Raw genomic sequence first — 19,640 nt, 5'->3', positions numbered from 1 at the left:
TTTACTTTCGATTTTATAGTATTTTAAAGCTCAAAGGAAGTCGATATGACTGTGAAGGATTAATTTAAATGAAACAAATCTAGCAGGCGTTGGCAAAAAAAAAATAAAATAAATCGTCAGTCATTTAAAATTTCTCAAAACCAAAATTTCGTTCAAGTGCAATTTTTTTTTCGTTTTATTTTTTAGCAGATTGTTTAATTTCTTCAGAATGGCTTTTATTTGGAATAACTTTGGTAAATTGCGTGATTTTATATGGCAGCGACGGGCCCTTCCGAGCCGCCACGTAATATTCTCGCCAAGCACCTTGGCCCTGGAGGAACGACGTCAATTTTTGCTACGGGCAAGTAATTCACCATTCCAAAATTTCCTCAACGAGCTGCGAGAGGAACAGATAAAACGCTTAAGCAGTCAATCCGATCGCATTTATCAAATTGAGAACGAACTAATAGAGCACAGGGCCAGCGTCATCTGGAAGTGTATGAATGAGGAGAAAAAACAAAAGTATGTGGATTTGGCGAATGCAGTGCGAGAGCGACAAAGCAAACTTTTGCTCTCAGAAGCATGCAGAAAACATGGAAGCCATGGAAAGCGGCGTAAGAGATCGAGCAAACCGAAATCGACAGTATCTTCAAAAGTCACGCCTCATTGCGAAAAGCGTCACTACTGTAAGAATTAGGTAGAAGCTCAGATCTTATGCAAGTGAAAGAGTCTGCCTGGGCCAGCATCAGAAGGGTCAAATATGAATAGCCTCGCAAACGTCGATCTCGGAATTGTAAAAATGTCGGAGTTTTAATGAAACACGCAGTCCTCCTGGCAACTACAAGTATATTACTTTTATATAGACACGTTTCGGAATTGTACAAATGTCGAAGTTTTAATGAAACACGCACTCCTGGCAACTGAATTACTTATATAAACAAATTTCATATACCCGTATGTATGTATTTGGAGCTGCACGTATTACATAAGTTGGCCGATCGTCAAAAGGTGTTCAAGTCCTCCCACAACCAATTTTAAATGCAGTGCCATCTTTATTTTTAAACTGTCCAATTAAATTAAGTCAATTGGCATTAAAGTTTTAATTTATGCTTCCTTCGGACCAAACATAGCTGCGAAGCGCATTTCGGAGACCACAAAATACCATACATATACATATGTATGTGGATGTGATGGCATATGCACATCCGGTCTTTTGCGCCACCGCATGTCCGCTTGTCTTCCCCATTCGCCCCACGCTTTTTTGTAGGTTCCGCAGAGAAGTGCGTAAATGCGGCGCTTTCTGTTGGGTTTCGTTTCGTGCGCATAATTTAGCACTCGCTGGCCAAGTGGCTGGGCACAACACACAACAGACACCACACACTACACCGCACCACACACACACTCACTCAGAGGGTACCCCGCCCGCGTGCCCATTAGCGGCCGGCAAATTAATGTGAAATGCGCGCGAACACAGGTTGAAAGTAAAGCTGAGAGCTCACATACGAGTGTGTGGCTCTAAGTTGAGGCGTGAAAACGGTTGCAAGTGAGGCGCAAGTGCCAAAAGGGGTGTGGCTGTGGCATTCAACGGTACTCACGCAACGCCATCAGCGGCCTTAGGCAGCAAATCTGGGCCAATGGGGCTGGTCATCCCACTTGGCCGGCCACTTGTTTGTCCGGTCGCTTCGTAATTAAAGCCATGGAAATCGGTACAGTGCGTGAAACGCAAACTGTGAGCGAACACAGAGCACCACTTGGCGCCACCTGTCGACTAACTTGCCACAATTAAGCTCGATCGAAGATGACAGACAAAGAATACATCATGATGCTAAACATATTTTTGATTAAAAGAATGAAGAAGAAGAGCGGATATGGTCAGAGATGCTTCCTTCCGCCGGTGACATACTTTGCACAAACCTAATAATACTTTGGCCTTATCGACGATTCTCAATATTTATATATTTGTATACCCTGTAAAAAGGGTATATTAGGTTTGTGCAAAGTATGTAACATGCAGAAGGAAGCATCTCCGACCCCATAAATTATATATATTCTGAATCAGCATGACGAGAGAAATCGATCTAGACATGTCCGTCCGTCTGTCTGTCTGGATGAACGCAAGAAAAGAGTCAAATTGATATTTGTTATTGTAGTCAAACAATACGATATAATCTATACTATAGATCCATTAAGTTTCGTTTTGTAAAATTCCAAACGTTATTTACCAATTTCAAATAATACTCATGCGCCACAGCAACATTTTGTACAAAGAATTAACCAATATGTATTGATATTATCGCTGCGTTTATTTTTTTATGGCTTTCTCTAATGTAAAGTTCATTTTCTTTTAACATACATAAGCTCATGCAATATTTAGAAGGAAATCGTATTATATTGTTTGTAAAATCATGTCCCTTTTTCCGTGGTGGCTATTTTAAGAAAACGTAATGATAGCGTAATTTTTTCTTTATTTTTTTATATTTTAACATAAAAGTGTGTGTACAACATTTAAATTTTTACGATACAATACTGATATGCACAACAAATGATTAACGCGTAAGCTGATTGAAGGTTAAACAATATATACAGATTTTATTTGGTTCATATGGGCTGTAAAACATCAATAATCATTAGATCGCCAAGAAGAAATATCATTTACTATACGGATTTTATTTGCTTCATATCTGATGTAAAACATCAATAATCATTAGATCGCCAAGAAGAAATATTATTTACTATACTATATCAACATACATGTAATGTAAAAAAATACTAAATATTGATCTATCAGCACTCCCAGCACATCGAATGGTTTTTCTCCTTAGAAAATAATCAACACGCTTAAAGGAGATCAGCGTTACATTACCATCTCTGGAAATGTTTTCGTACAAAAACTTTAAAATATAACAGATCAATATTTTCGAAGCACTTAAAATTCAAATCAAGTGTGAAAGTTATTGGTCCCTTGACTCACTCTTCTCAGTCCTAATATAGTCCATTTCAACCAATAAAATGCAATTGACATTTTAGTGCCGCCGCTTTATTAGTTAACTCTTGAATTTTATAACATAGACCATAATCTGAACCATTTTCAATTCCCTGGTTATCTTATGGCATTGCATTGGAAATGCAATAGCCACCCGAAGGCAGAAACTTGTATGTTCAAATAAAGTGTCATCGAATTAAAAATAAAATGACAACAAAATAGCATGGCCGAACGACTTAATTTCGTGAAACTCCACACCTCGATCCACACCCGAATTGAATAAAGTGCCACTCAGCTCCACTTCCAAAGAATTTAATTGCATTTTTGTTGCCTGTGTGTGTGAAGGGGGCGATACCAGTCAGAGCAGCGAGGCAAGGCGCATTTGTTCACACATTTTGGCAATTTCGATGCGAGGCCCTAAATCAAAAAGACCAACAATACATAACAACAGCAACAATCTCACGAACCAACAACAAATAAAGAACGGGAAGCATTGTGTGTGCAGTGCAACCATAAAACTGCTGCACGGAACTCTGTGACATTTTCTGACATTTAGATTGAAATTTTTATGCCCACTTGGGCCCACTCGTGGACCGCTTTTCGCTTCGATCTCAGCCAGAGAACAAGCAGCCGACTTGTCGTGTAAATGGGCCAACAACATGTTTTTAATTTAGTAAAATCAAAAGTTCTCGTGTGCCCAATCAATCGCACACATAAATTAAGTTTCGTTTTCCGATCCAAAACACTTTGAAGTCAGCGATTCTTCCTGCTTTAACCCAAATCGCGAGCAGGTTGTGGATATCAGCCGCCCAGTTGTCCTACTTATGCAATCGTCTTTCGACCACTCCGCTGCTCGCCTGCTGTTTGCCTTAAACAAAAAACCAAAAAAAAAAATAAAACGGACAAAGTTCCAAACCGAAAATTAATGAAAAGGCCAAAACAAACCTGCCTTGCATTGAACATTGGCAAAAGTGTTGGCCGCAGGCGCAGGGCCTACCCAGCTGGCCCGAAAACGCTTTCCCCGTTATCACGCCGACCTCAGTTCACAATCGGCTGCAATCGCCAATCACTGCAATTAGGCTCTTACGCGCCGCATATCGAGCCTTTTCTGCCGCCGCCGGCCAGTGTTTACATTTGCTTACGACCACCAACTGCAATTTGCACAATTTCGACAATTTGGACAGCTGCACAGTGTTCCCGAATTCGAACAGCTATATGCATCTCAACTTGGACAAATGACCCAAATATATATTTAACCATTACAGATAAGTTACTTCAAAAAAAGGCATTGGAATATTGGAAACTATCATTCGTGGAAACAGGGACAGTTAATGAAATTTCAATCTACAATCAGGACTCAAAATCGATGAATGAATTTTCCAAGATGCGAGAATTTTTTCATTGTAAGTATTTGGTATCTTTCCGTAATCTATGGCCCAAAACGATCAATCCAGTTAATAAGACCAGACGTATAATTACGTACTTACGTACATAATTACTTATCTAGATTTGGCTAATTAGAAAACTTTGTAACGTTACAATGAATTCAAAATGTTCAATGCCATCTCGCAGTCAAAAAAAAATAAAATAATAATAATAATTTCTTACTCGGATGAGTCTACTTTAGATATTAACGTAGTTTTATGCAAACAAACAACTTAAACATCATTTGCACGATGATATAATCGGAAACTTTAAAAAAAATATAACTAGTATTATACAAATTTGAAGCCACTGTAACTTGGCCTGACCAAAAGGAAGGCGAAGACGAAGAAGGGTGGGTCAGGCCTAGCTCTTGGGGGCTACCCATTTGGTATAACGATAATCTGTTGAGCGTTAGAGACAAAGCCGTGAAGTACAGTGGCTCTTTGGTTTGGCAGCCATTAAATGGCCACAAAGCAATTAGCGCTCGCCATTTATGGCCCACACACCACCGAACGTTGGCTGGGTGGCTTCACTGGCTTCACCAGTCAACAGTCAACAGGCTGACTATGAAGAACCGTTACGCAATTTTTTGTCTTTCTGGTCTGCAGCGCTGTCGAGTGACGAGTTAACCACTTGCCAAGATTATGTTACACAGATAAAACTAACAATTTATGACTCTGCTAATCATCGCAGCAGAGCCAAACGGCCAACCATGAACACTCCTCATTCCAGCTGGATCGGCATCTCTGTATGCTTTCATACCCGTTTAGCTTGTGGTGATTATGTGCTAAGTGATACTAGTAGTGATAATGATGATCCTGCAACAAGTTGCGACAAGTGCTGATGATCGACTTCCGTGAGTAGAGAAGACATTTGAGAGGCCTAAGGCCAAGTAGAAGGCTTGGCAATTATTATTGAGGGCGGAGCCAGCAGTTGACGAAAACTAGAATAACAAGCGTAACGTATATACATACTCATACTAGACTTCATTTCGATCTAAGTCTAATTTAAGAAGAATAGTATATAGCTCTATATATATTAGAATAAACAGTCGAAATAAAAAGTCAACACCAGCCAATGTATCAGGATTATTCCGAACCGGATCTTCAATTTGTATCTAGCCAGCATTAAGATCTCACCACACCATTCGAAATGTACAAATAAACGTTTGCGAAGCCGGAAAAGAAAGTAAAAGCTGCCCTAACATCACTATTCATGAGGCTCACTCCTGCGATCGACATTCCGATAAGTCCTACGAAGCTTCATTATGCATCGATCTTGGTGTTCGATCTTCTTGCATAACCTCTCATTTGCACACACACACACACACTCCTTCTTTCTTTTTTCTCTCCACCCCTCGTTCTCATTCACAATGCCAACGCCTATACACGCTATGTCAATTTGGCAAATGGAAGTGCAAGCAGCTGGCCAGTCGCCCGACTTGCCTTCTCTTCGTCGTTATCGCCGTTCAGGAAATGAGGTGAATGCCTTCTTAGGCGACAGGCGAGAATCACCAACAACTACAACAACAACAACAACCAATAAAATATGGTGAGGCAGAAGCAACAGCAAAGGCAAAGTCCAAAATCGATATTATTCAGGGACGATGCCACCACCAGCCACAACACCACACCACACCACATCCCTCCACTCGACTCACTTCCATGCCACTTGGCGCTTGCTGTTTGTCGCATGTTTCTCGTGTGCGGTTTGTGCTCATTCGCCTATTGAGTGCGTGGCATCGGTTTGTAGATTGGCGACCATCGGCCCTTGTGGTTGCAAATGGTGTGTGGTAGTGGTGACTCATTTTCAGAACACATTTACCAATGTGTACTATCAAAACGCAATGGAATGAGAGATGTGCTTCTTGATTGTTGTCAGGCTAGCAACGATCACGGGATCCAAATTAAAATCACGATATTGGAGGGTATAAACATCTACTAAAAAGTCAGAGGGTAAATTGTTTTCTAAACGCACATACTGTTTCAGTATTGATCGTTTGATCGATATATCTATCCGTCCCTTTATTCATTGCAATCGTTATCCCATAGTTTTAAAGCATTCGGGAACAAAAACGTTGAAGCCGGCTAGATATTGCCGAATTTCTATCATAACACGATATTATTTAAAATTATATATTGTGTACATCTAACTCTGGTTTTATACGGTAGATTGGTTCCAGAAAAAATCGTGTAAAAGAGACATTTATGTTATGTTATTTTAAATCGTGCTAAATGGAATAATGTCGTGTAACCATTTATAAAATTTTGAATTTTTCACACCGTGTTAAATCAAAACCGTTTAAAATAAGACCGTGTAAAAACAGAATTACGTGTATTGTACTTTTGTAGTTTTTATATAATGTTACATATAAATATTAGCAACTATGACCGAATGTTTTTCACTTAAAAATTAATTTTTGTATAAAATTTTCTAGTACATAATACATAGAAGTATCCCTTTAATGATATTCCGTGTAATTAATCATAATTGTTCGTGATTTTCATTTGGACTTATTTATGTACAGAACGTTCACGGTTCGCTTTACGCTCATCTCTAATTGGCGTACACGCTCACGTGAAGCCACATCCATTCGTCAGCCGACTTGTAAACGTGTCACCTTTGTTGCTTTGCCTACCCAAAAAAAAAAAACAGCAACAACTAAATTGGCTAAGTGGCTAAAAGTCTCAATAAATAAAAATTATTACTGTTGTTGTGGTGGTGTGGTGATGATAGTTTCTGTGTAACTGCCTGAAATAAGCACAAGACTTATTGCTGCCACTGTCGTCCGTTATCTCCGATATGTTTTAATGAGTTTTTATGTTGTTAACAATTGACAAACTTTAAATGAAGGCCACAGCATCATAACCGTTTTAATATAAACAAGCACACAAACAATATATACCTATATATAAAGGTCTTCTATTCTAGAAGCAAAGCGATCGGTAAACTTGCAAACAGAGGTAGGACGAATTAAATGTTTTGGCTTCGGACACTTTTCATGTTTTTAGAGGTTTGTTGATTTTGGTGTTATCGGTTTTTATGTTTACCCATACTATTGGCGGTTTATATAGGTAGAAGCAGTTAATGGCTACAAGGTTGAATTGGTAAGTTGAATGCATAGCATGTAGATATACTGTAAATTACTAAATGTGGCAAAAAAAAAAAAAAAAAAATAACAATAATAATATGCTAACAAAATCCAAGTTTTTTTGCATATTGTATTATATATCGAAAATGTCGTGTGTATATAAATTATAAACTTTTCCATTCAAAGTTTAGAATGTTAAGACTGAGGATCGCTTAAAACGAGAGAAAGCTATTTTCTTGTAAAGTCAGCTACCAATTAAAAAACATTTCAATATCTGCAAGATACCGCTTAAGCTCAACTATTTTGCAATGTGTTAGCAAAATTTAAAATTTAGTACTTGATGTAGTTCTGCAAATGTTACACTGAAATAAGTAAGTGGATTGAACACATACTTGTTCACTTTTGGCGCCAATTTTGTGATTCGTAGGATGCAAGCAAATTAGAAGATTGCTGTAATCATTTAACAATAAATAAAGTAAAACTTTTTATTTTATTGAACCATTCAGAAGGTAAATATGCCCTTTATGTTTGACAGCTCCTGCATTCTACATTCTAAGTATTATTTTTAAGTCTCGAACGTTTTGGGGGGAAATGGGGGAAGACCGCCTAAAGATCAGACGTTTTTAAATTTTTATTCAACATAATCAGTGTTGCCAATTTGGCTTTTTTCCCGTCAAATCTGGTTGTTTTCGAAATGAGATTGCGGGAAAATATTCGAAATTGCAGGAAGCGGGAATTCTGGATTTTTAAAAATACATTTAGCTTTTTTTCGCTGTTTGTAATTTTGTCAACATTTATGTTTAAAAAATGGAAACGAGGCAGCTTTATCATTTTTTTTTATCAATATTTGCCTATGTGTGCTTAATGATGGCAGATTATTAAGTTATTTTTATGGAAAAAATGACTTACAATTACTAATTATGTATATAATGCCGCTTGTGAAAGTAGGCCCTACATATTGACAAAGAGACTGCTGTGGTTATACTACACATGACATCACTAAATTAAACCATCTTTATTTCAAAAATGCGCTTAATTTGTAAAGGTGGGAATGCCGAAAGAATGCAATAAAAAATGCCGTGATTTTTGGCTCACTTACAAAGAAACACAGACTTTCTATGGGACAATTAATTAGTTAGTTAATTAGTTAGTTAATTAGTTAATTAGTTTTGTAAAGCTACTGAAGGAAGAAGCAGCTCTGTACCTTTTGCTTGCTCAGCATACAGCAATAGCGCAGATTGACCGCTTTTGAAATGTTCACCAAGATGATGGAAAAATGTATTTTCCAAAGTTTTTTTTAAAGCATTTCTTGTAAAAATAAATTTAGCTTTTTATTACGCTTTTTTGCAATAATTTTTAGCTTTATTTCACTCTCCTTCCCGACAAAAACAGCTTTTTTTCCTTCTAAAAAGTTGGCAACACTGAACATAATTGCTTCTAATGAAATATTAAAAAAAAATAAAAATCTATATTTTAAAATAAATGTAAAAAAGGGAATAAAATAAAAAAAAAATATGTTCATCAATTTTTTCGTTAATATAAAGAGCTCAGTTGGTAAAAGAAAATACTATGGTTAGTCCTCCTAAGGCAATTCTAATTATGGACAAATTTGTAATATTTAAATAAGAAATAAATGCATTTATGCATGAAAACACATTACCAAATTTTGTGAATCAGAAATGAATATAAGTATTTCATTGATAATTTTTGTTACACATATTAAAGGATATAAATTGTATGTCATATATACCACTTTTGATATTTATGATGTATCTTATGGCAAAGTCTGATTATAGGGCAAGAGAAAGTGTTCATTTGACCATTAAATATCATATTATTGGCATGCGCAACTAACAGGATAACGAGGTGGCCTTCTCCAGCCGGACTTGTATAAGGCTCACAACTATATCCAAGTCATGCAAGTTGTGCAGCGCCTGGCATGGAAAGCGAAAAAAAATGGCAGTGGTTGAAAGTGCGAGAGTTGGTGAGCAATGGGCGAGTGGCTGTTAGCGGCTAGCAGAAGGCGAACAAGTGCAGATGAAGATGGAATGCCGCATTAAAGCGATTTATGGGCTGTGAATGGGTAGAAAATTGTTTTCTGAAAATTGCGCCGACTGGTCGTTAAAAGGATAATCACCGAATAAAAAATGAATGTTGACTGTCGAATGTCGAACCCTCGCAGCACACTTTTCGACAACTTGCCAGCATAAGACGTTCCTCCGTTCATTTGTCCCTCCAATCGTCCAACATGTCCACGCAATTTGTGGCATGCAAACTTTCACAGCAGGCAAATTAACAGCAACAGCAACATCAGCAGCAGCAGCAGCAGCACCAACAACACAGCAAACATAAATAAATGTGCAACAAAATGCCCCATAACACCCACCATCGCCACAACAAATGAAAGTGAATTGAAGAATTGATGGACACCGTGTTACATGCTCCTAACTGGTGGGCTGTCCATATAGTCCGCACTTTGGGGGCGTGGTCCTTTGCATTCACATGCAGCCGAGCACCAAACGAATGTGCAGCGCCCAAAAACTAGAAATTAAATTTATGAGGCAAGCCGAACTCAACCGATCCCCAAATAAGACCAACGATGGCTATCGCATTGAAGCGTAACGCCCTCATGTGCGACCACGACCGATGCCAAGGCTAAGACTGAAGCTAACACTAAGGCGGACTCCACTTTAAATGCGCCCGCAGTAGCTCTTTAAAATGCATTTAAAGTGCCTAGCGACAGATATTGATCCCTCCCAGTTGGTGTTTGTGGCGCACTCGCAGATCAGCGATAAAGTGGCTCCAGCAGAGGCCGCTGAGCATGCGCACCTAGTTTTGGCCGTTTAGGTGCCATTCAAGCCATCATGTACACTTTATAAAACCCAAAACTGTCAAACAATTTTCCAAATCAAATTCATCAAAAATTTCGCAATTTGCTTAAACATAAATACTCTTATTTACTCTTTGCACCGCATAGTGGAATAGTCAGAAAGAAGGCTTTATAGAGAGTTAATTTTTTTGTTTTAAACTTGCGTGAAACAATGGTTTAAAAGCAATCTGAACTATCTGGTAGATACCGTCACGTCAGATAATGAGTCAAATACAAAAAAAAATAAACGAGAAAAGGTTTTTGAATTATTTAACTTGAATAATTAACTTTAAATCCTACTAAAAAAAAAGGCTCAAGTCAAAACCCACTTCCGTTTTTTGACGGGGCATTTTTAGTTAAAGTTAATGATCGATTGTTATCCCTTTTTTTACTGCATGTTGTAATTTTAAACTACCAAGAGAACTTTTTAAAAATATGACTTTCACTTATTTACTTACAATTTTGTCGTACGAATGGCACATCACGTCAGATTGAAAATGGTCATATTTAAGTTATGGAGTCGGCGTTGGGTATACAAATCATTTTGCATGGCCCGTGCAATAAACAAGTAAAAAAGTTAAAGTCGGGTGTCCCGACTTTGAAATACTCTGTACATATGTTTACAATAATTATAGAAAATAAAAAAAATTAGGAAAATAAAAAAAAAATTTGATCGATTTTACCTCTCTCGGTATTCGAACTCACGTAAAGGGTGTATAATTGCACATTTACATAGCAATTGCGTCTGTGTGAGTGTATGTATGCCTATGCGCATCTATTCGTGTCTGTGTAAGCATTTTCGCAGTCAACCAAACAGCAACATCAACAACAGCCGCGGGCAGCGCTTGAGCAGCGCTGCAGCAGCAAATATATTTATGGCTATAACTTCTTGTTAAATCGGTCTATCATAGTGAAACTTGGCATACGGACACATAATAACTAACTGGGGGTATTTGCAAAATTTTAGTTCGAAATTCCAAGAATTACGGGAGTTACGATTTGCTTGGTAGAGGGGGGAGGGAGGGAAATTCCAAAATATACATTTTCTGCGTATTCATATAAGGCATCTGGGACTAAAATTTGGTGTTCCTAGGTCTTATAGTCTCCGAGATATAGGCGATTATACGAATGGAAAATCGGGAAAACCCCCATAGGGGGGAAGTGGGGGGGAAAATCAAAAAAATAAAACAAACTCGTATAGAATACACACATAACGCATCTTTGTGCAAAATTTGGTGTCTCTATCTCTTATAGTCTCTGAGATCCAGGTGTTCATACGGACGGACAGACGGACAGACTGACAGACGGACAGACTGACAGACGGACAGACTGACAGACGGACAGACAGACAGACAGGGCTAGATCGACTCGTCTCGTCATGCTGATCAAGAATATATATACTTTGTGGGGTCTGCCACGCCTCCTTCTGCCTGTTACATTTTTCAGCTCCCGCAAACCTAATATACTTCTGTACATTTCATGTACAGAGTATAAAAAGGAATAAAAAACTGCCATAGTTCAGTGGAAGAGGTAGTTCAAAAGCAGCAAATGCTTTTGGGCGCTGTTTATTTGAAATTCTTGAAATAGCTGAAATGAAATATCTACGAGTTTGTAAAATCAGTTGCAAAGTATAAACGGAACTTTTTTTAGAGACCCCGTTATGTGGCGGCTTCGCTGGCACACACACATGACACACAATTGCCGCCGGTCCCTGGGCAGGACAATTTATACGATCGGTGAACGCCGTTTTTTATCGTCTTAGGTGATGCTGGTTTCGATGCTGCCGATGTCTACGTTGACGGCGGCGTCGACGTCGGCAGCAGTCAAAACCAAAACAAATGCAGCCTGATTTGCTTAATTGCATAAATTTTTATTTAGCAGCGACAACGGCGGCGGCTGCTGCCGTCGCAAATCGATGGAGCATGCGATATGCAAATGCCTGGAGCAGTCGAGCGCTGGCTTGCCGACGCCCACCACCACCCCCGCCGTATCGAACCGTAATGCCAAAATGGCTGGCTATGCAAACGAGATGCGAAGAAAAGCGAAAAATCGCGCATTAAATCACACATGCAGAAATGGTAGCGACTTTCGCTACTTAGATGCCAAAATAAATGGCATAAAGAAATTCTTCAAAACGCTGCCTGCCTGCCTGCCTGCGTGCGAACAACAACAATAACAACAACAACAGGGCATGACTATTTTCTTTTGGCCGGGTCGGGTCGGGCCGGGCTGGGCCGGCTGGTTGCAAAATCGAAAAGCAAATCGAAAATTGACAGTCAGAGTCAAAGTCGCACAGTCGACAAAAAACAGCCAAGTGCACAAAAATTTCAAGTGCAATTCAAGCCGTGTGACTGAATGCCTATGTCTATTGCATAGCATGTGTATGCATGAGTGTGTATGTGTGTATGAGTGTGTGTGTGGGTGTGTGTGTGTGTGTGTGTGTGTGTGTGTGGGAACTTTTGGAAACACAACTTGCTATCGAGTCTCTCTCTGGCTCAGTCTCTTTCTGTGTCTTCCACAACTCCATGCCATAAAGGTCATGTCGTTTGCCTTGCCATTTGAGTGGACTTTTACTTTTGTTTACGCCGGTTTCATTTCTCCAACTCCCCTATTAATTGTTCCGTGGTAATTAAGGCAAAATGGAAAGTGCATTTTCCAGACACACACACACACACTCACCTATGCGTGAGGCAAGCTGCAAATTAGCTTCCCAAAATGCATAAAGCTGTCATTTGACGCGATTTTAATCTTAAATTTAAAAGTATACTACGAGCAAATCATTTGTGAATATGTTAAACTATATTCGTAGACAACTGCTTTTATTCAACAAATACAAATATTACAATCTAATAAGATTGATTTTTTTTCAAGGCCATTCCTAAATATTTAATTCTTCGAGTTCGGTCGAATACCGTGAGAACCAATACATCTTCGCAGTAGAATTTTACTTAATGTTTCTTCAAAAGCGTGTTTTTTTGTCGGTTTAATAAGTTCTAAGTTCTGAAACTTGATTTCTGAAGGCCTTGTAGTCTACAAAAACTTCTAAATGACAAACATGTCCAGTCATGAATATCCTCTTAAGTAAAATATTAAACATTAATTTTGGTTAAAATAAAAACACAAATAAACGTGCGAGCTTATTAACTTGATGTTAGAACGACTAGTCGAATATTAAACCAAAATTTAGAATAAAACATTAAGACACATATTTTTATATCCTGTACCTAAAGGATAAAAGGGTATACTAGTTTAGTGCGAAAACAAGACAAGACTAGTTGATATAGCCATGCCTGTCCGTCCTTGTGTCCATTCGTCCGTCCGTCTGAATCTCAAGAAGTACAAGAGCTAGAATAAGCAAACTTGATATCCAGAATTTCCTAAGGCCGAAAAAGAACAAGCGTGAGTTTCTTTTTTCCATGCTTCGAAGACAAAGTCTCTTCACAATCAATTCTGCCATGATTTTGTTTTTGTTTATTTATAAAATTTATGTAAAGGTTCTTGACTGGTTGCACAAGTCAAATGTTTTTTGTGGCAAGCGCATCTAAATGTATGAGAAGTGAGACTGATTTGGAAGTTATTCAGAGAAATTAAAGAGTTCCCTCTATGTTTATACTCCTCTCCTATTTACAGCTTCTTCGCCACATGTTTTGCTTAAACTTTGAATATTTACCAACAAACTCTGTACCAATTGGGGCCAAGCATGCTGCTGACCCGCCCAAAAGCATTGTCAACCACTTGGCCAACATTCACAAATAAAAGTGTACACAAATTGCAACTATTTGGGACACAACGTTGCAAGTGGGCCCAAAGTTTGCCTCGCTGTCGTTGTATGTGCTGGCTTAAAAATAGTTGCAATTAGCGTCGAAAGCGTTGGCGCCTGTACAAAGCCTGGCAAAGCCAAAATTTATGGCCCGAATAACGTTGCAGTTGCATAGCAATGGCCAAAAGCAGGGAACTATTCCGAGATTCAAAAGTACAGCGACGTCGACGATGCCGCGTAATCGCGATCATTAATAAACTCAAGTGGAATGCAGTGGTGGCGGCAGCTTGTTGGCAATGTTGCAAAGTATCTTGAGACTTGTGCAGCACATGTATCCCAATCCACTTAACGCCGCACAGACAAACACTCGCATACTTACAGTAGCAGACACTTAAGAAGGCACACTTAATTAAACAAAATATTCCCCAAAACTTTTAATTCTCAATTGTTTTTTAAACATTTTCAAAGCATTATAAATAAAATCACAACTTTAATTAATTAATTTTAATTTAATATGGTGGATCTATATTTACATTTCAGTTTAATGAGTTGTAAGCTGAGCTTCATTTTTCTTATACGCAAAGCTTAGAAAATGGAAGCCTGACACAAACCTACTGGTGGCGAACCTAATTAAGTGGCTCTGACTGTATCTATATGGGAGTGTGTATGGAAATGTGCCGAGTCGCCTGCGACACTTGCATTTTTCAATGTTTATTCGCTGGCATTTGGGAACACTCCAAATGGATGGCAAATGCATCATCATGTGAAGATCTCTGGACCTAGCACGCTGCCTCCGCTCGAAGACAATTTCGTTGCATATTTCTGCATCTACGAGATAAATTTCAAAGCTAAAATAACTTACAATCTGCCTGGGTTCTAAAAATAATTCGAATCCCTTCCATGGATAGGTGGCAGCCGCAATAACAACAACAAAAACGCCACACAACTCTATGAATGTTTGCTGTGTAAACGGGAATCTGGGGCCTCAGATTCCGTTTTATTTTCGTAGCTTTCCTAGACTCCATACCAGCAGTTGCTCAATTTATGAGCAGGGCGAAGTGACAAGCGTCGTCGTCCCGTTGATTCGGTCGTTGTCGCTGACTTTTAATTGTGAGTTTTGAGATATAATGTGCCGCAAGATTTTGTTTGTGTTAGTCTCAAGATTTGAGCGATAAGTTGTCTTGCACTTGTTCCTACTAACTAAGGGAATTCAGCGATCCCAGAGTTGGGGTTTTTATATGGGCATTGCTGCTGCCATCTTGGTTTATAAATAGAGGAACGTAGAATGCCGCATGTGGCATGTGGCCGCACTTGGGGTTAAGTGAATTAACAGATAAGCCCGACGATGTCGAGTTGAAAATAGTCAACTTTTATGACTTGGTGCATTCCTCGTGCTCAAATTCTAAAAAATGTAACGGACATATAGCGGACAGGCTGGAATTTTGCAGCCGTGCCTGCTGGCAATGCGTGGGAACTGAATTCGTTTTGCTTTTCGTGTTGCTGCAATGTTCGCTTAATGAAACCAGTAGACATAAATCTTTATGCTCAAAAATACGAATTGCGGTGAAACCTAAAACTTTCGTTTCCATCATTTTAAGCCAATTCATTCAGTTGATGAACTTTTTAAGATACTTGCGAGCTAAAAACTTGAGATAATCAGGAAAATCGCGAAATATAAATAATATATAATATATCATCGTGCAGATAAAGTAGAGTGCAGACAAGTGAAGTTAATATCGGTATGGCTATACTTTTGTACTTCTATATAATTTTACTTAAATGTGATCTTAACGAAATTAAGAAACTTGAACTTGATTTTAGTCTTTAATTTACTTCTTATTATGATTTAAAAGAGAGAAAGTAGTATAAGAAATGACGTACTCATATAAAATATTACTTAATTAAATTGGAAACAAAAGTACTTTCATTCAGAAGAATGTCTACCTAACAATTTATTCAAAAATCTCTTCTAATCACCATTCATTAATAAAATATTTATGAAATTAGTCTCAAATTTCAAACTGCGTTTTGTGTTATTTTGCAAAAACGCTAAGCCGATTATATTAATAATACATTATTGAATGTACACAACAACAAGAGGTGCAGCACTTAAAAACTTGAGAAGCTAATGATAAAAACTTGATCACTCCTCTCCCCGCTTGGCTGGCAATCATCTTGGCTTCCTCTGTCCGGCCCGCACCGTCTTTGTGAATTATGCGAAACTATTTGGTCAAGAGTGAGGCAAAAGCAAAGATAAATAAAGCAACCAGCTAACCGGTTTTAAATTAATTTGTGTTTTATAAATTTCAAGGTTAGTTTTTTGTACGCAGAAGTCGGCGGCAACGGCAGCAAAACGTATTTCCGTTGACAAAAGCGTTGAAAATGTCGGGCGTAAACGGGCGCTGACATAAACGGAAGAGTCAGATGTTAGCTCATTACCAAAGGGAAAGGGTACACAGTGTCACAAAATTAGTTAATGCTATTAAAATGAAAACATGTTGCAAAGCTCAAGAACCTATTCAAGAACTAAGTTAAATATGATTTATTTATTTCCTTTTTTATAATTTTGTGCTGTGCAAAAACTAAAGTTCTTCAACACCACCTATGCCCAGACTGGTCTATTTCTCGCTTACTGTAGTAGCTTTATGGAATTTGCAGCCGCTCTTCAACAAAAGAATAATTATGTTTAATTTCTTATTGGTTGGCTAAGAATGCGGAATAAAATTAAAACAGTAACCAAATTTTCTATAGAAAAATTTCTTTAGATTTACTTTCGGACTTAAGGACAATGTAGCCCTTAAGCTCCAGCATTTTTTAAACAAACTTTTTATATAAAATTATTTTGCTAAATAAACCATCTACAAATCGTTTTTTGTAGTTACTTGCACTTGCAGAAGTTTCGGAACCGACAAGCAAAATAGATGTACAGTACATTTAATTTTGGAACCACTGTGCCATGATTAATTTCTGCTTTAAAGTGCGATAAACGCGCTGATTGACTAAAGCAGCTGACACAGTGGCCGGAAAACTCGCTAGAGCAGCGATAAAAATCAACTTCGTGGTATGCAACATTTGACACAATTTGTAGGCGTTGTTGCCGTAGCTACCTCCCTGCCCGTCCACCCATTCAAAAGTCATGGCATGGCACGCAAGCGGTGAAATTTACAACGCAGCCGAAAAGTCACAAAAAGTGCAGTCGAAGGCAGCTGTAGCAGCAGCAGCGGCAACAACAACAACTGCAACATTAACAGCAGCCGTGCGTGCCACGAGGTTGGACGAAAAAATAAAAAGAAGAGATGCGGAAATGCAGATAAAACCTTTGAAAATTAATGAGCTGCAAACAATGCGGACATTGTTACAGCTTCTACCAAGGAGCTGAAGGAGGAAGTGCGGGCGTAGGAGGTGCAAGCAGAGACAGAAAATTCAATATTTTGACACAAAATGCCAAAGTGCCAACAAACGATGCAACGGCAGCAATAGCTACAACAACAACAACAACAATAATAATAACAAAAACGACATGCCGAACGTGGCTAACGCGTGGTTTTCGTGTAACCCAGCAGCTTTGTACATTAATATCTTCATCACATCTCTGTACTACAGGAAAATCCAAAAAGAAAAACTGTGTCGAGAGAAAAGTAAAAGTCTCCAAAAAATAATGATGTGACGCCTGATCTAATGATTATATCGAAAAATTAATCAAATCCAGCCACTACTTGAAGCAATCAAAATTAAATTTGTAAAATACACACCATTGATTCCGACTCTTGAATACGCTTAAAAGACAGCAGGAAAATTCTGTTTTGGAATTTATTGTTCGTCTGGAACTACCCTTTAATTTTCCTATAAGAGCTTTTCTTTAAAAACCACTACTGTAGGTTGTTACATACCCGTCCGCGATTTCGTTATAGCCCTTTAAATATTAGGTTTTAGAAATTATAAATAGATCTGGCAATGTGTTAAAATGAGCATCGAAATATTGTTATTGCGCCACACAATAATGCAAAGGGAAAACAGAACACTCGCTTTTCATTTGCACCTTCCACTTAGTGCAGCAACAACAATAACAACAACAACAACCAAAAGTGCTTCTGCCACTTATTGTAAACAATAAGAGCAACAGGCAAGAGTAATCAGAACGAGGTCAACTATTGGCACACTTACCAAGGAAAATCAAAAAGAGTGAGCCATAAAAGCAACAATAACACAAACAACAAATGCAGTTCACAGATTTCTGTAACCAAATACATCAAAAGCAAAGCCAGATACCCTCTAACAGTCCAAAGAACGAGCGCGACGCCACCCGCGGCTGTTTACGCTCCGATTTCTCATTGATTCGCATTGAATCGTGAAAACCAATTGCAAAATTTCAAAAGTGCTCCATTTCTTCAACTATGTAGGTATTTCAAGTGGTCTGAAAGGGAGGTAAAGCCTTCGAACTGGCATGAAATTATCGAATGATATCATCCGAACAGTGTAAATAATGGCAAATATTTACACAGGCCCGATGATGTAAACTTCTGAAGAAGTACTCCATGAGACGAGTACGTAAATAGTATACAGATAGTACAAATGTATGTAAATATATGGTGCAAGAATGTGATTTCAGCACAATTAACGAACTCACACAGATCAATGATTAAGTAGATTGTTATAGGCGGGAGCATCATGCATCGCTGATCGCCAGCGAAGCAGTGAGCATAGAGGCATAAATCATTTATAATTCAGAATCGTAAATGCTCAAGTCATCTTGTGAAGCCATTTTGGGTATGCAATTGTAACGGCATATTACAGCAAGATGGAGAAAAATTTTAAAAACTTAGAAGAAGAAGAAAACGCAGAGAAGTTATATTTAGAAAATGCACCCGAAATGGGTCGCCTTTAGGCTATATGATTGAGTTTTTAAGTTTTAATGCACTAAATAGCACAATTAGAAGCAATTCGTAGGCTCGCTTTTTTCTTAACACACTTGCTTCCTTAATTTGTTGTCGTTTTCCAAATCATATAAACAAAGGTCAATTGAGTGTGTCGGCTCATATCGGCTAGATTTATCTCTAGTACTTAATCATTTAATATTTAATTAAATGATTAAGAGCGAACCATTACATTTCTTAAACTTTTACCTTATATTTTTGTATCTTAATGTCTTTGCGTGGTTTTGAATCAAAACGAAATGCCCTGAAGCAGAACTTCATCTTATGATGTTGCCGCAGTTTTTAATTTTCTTTCTCTCTCTCTCTTTCCCTATTTGAGCCTCCCCTTTTATTCCTTATATCTCTACGTGTAATTAGACACTTCAACAGACCCATGATTAATACAAACGTCTCACGCATTCAATACTCATAACATCATTTTACTTTGGCGGGCAATTTGGACTTCCTCACTATTAAGAAACAAAACAAAAAAGGTCGATGATTTGCGCTTCTTGATCGATCTGGACTGCTCGTTTCATTGATGAACTGAGCATGCGAGCTCCCTGGAGCTCGTTTACTTGGCTTTCACAGCATTCTAGCCTTTGGACCTGATAGGCGGG

The 19,640-nt window shown here is 38.3% G+C and overlaps 2 protein-coding genes across 3 annotated transcripts in view; one reads left to right on the top strand and one right to left on the bottom strand.

Moving 5' to 3' along the window:
• LOC115628316 (serine-rich adhesin for platelets) overlaps positions 1 to 19,640 on the bottom strand; it is a 203,272-nt gene that overhangs the window by 179,985 nt on the left and 3,647 nt on the right. The window lies entirely within an intron of this gene.
• On the top strand, positions 172 to 930 carry LOC115628320. Its single transcript, XM_030524376.1, has one exon. The coding sequence runs from the start codon at positions 209 to 211 to the stop codon at positions 674 to 676; it is 468 nt and encodes a 155-aa protein (XP_030380236.1). The 5' UTR covers positions 172 to 208; the 3' UTR covers positions 677 to 930.

The sequence above is a fragment of the Scaptodrosophila lebanonensis genome, unplaced genomic scaffold, assembly GCF_003285725.1.
Source record: "Scaptodrosophila lebanonensis strain 11010-0011.00,11010-0021.00 unplaced genomic scaffold, SlebRS2 tig00000113-arrow-arrow-pilon, whole genome shotgun sequence".
Classification (NCBI taxonomy): domain Eukaryota; kingdom Metazoa; phylum Arthropoda; class Insecta; order Diptera; family Drosophilidae; genus Scaptodrosophila; species Scaptodrosophila lebanonensis.
Note: the sequence above shows the minus strand (reverse complement) of the source record. Positions and strands in the feature narration are given on the sequence as shown.

What these genes read in the sequence shown, in the direction of transcription:
- LOC115628320 (XM_030524376.1), top strand. Translation starts at nt 209, where the DNA reads ATGGCTTTTATTTGGAATAACTTTGGTAAATTGCGTGATTTTATATGG.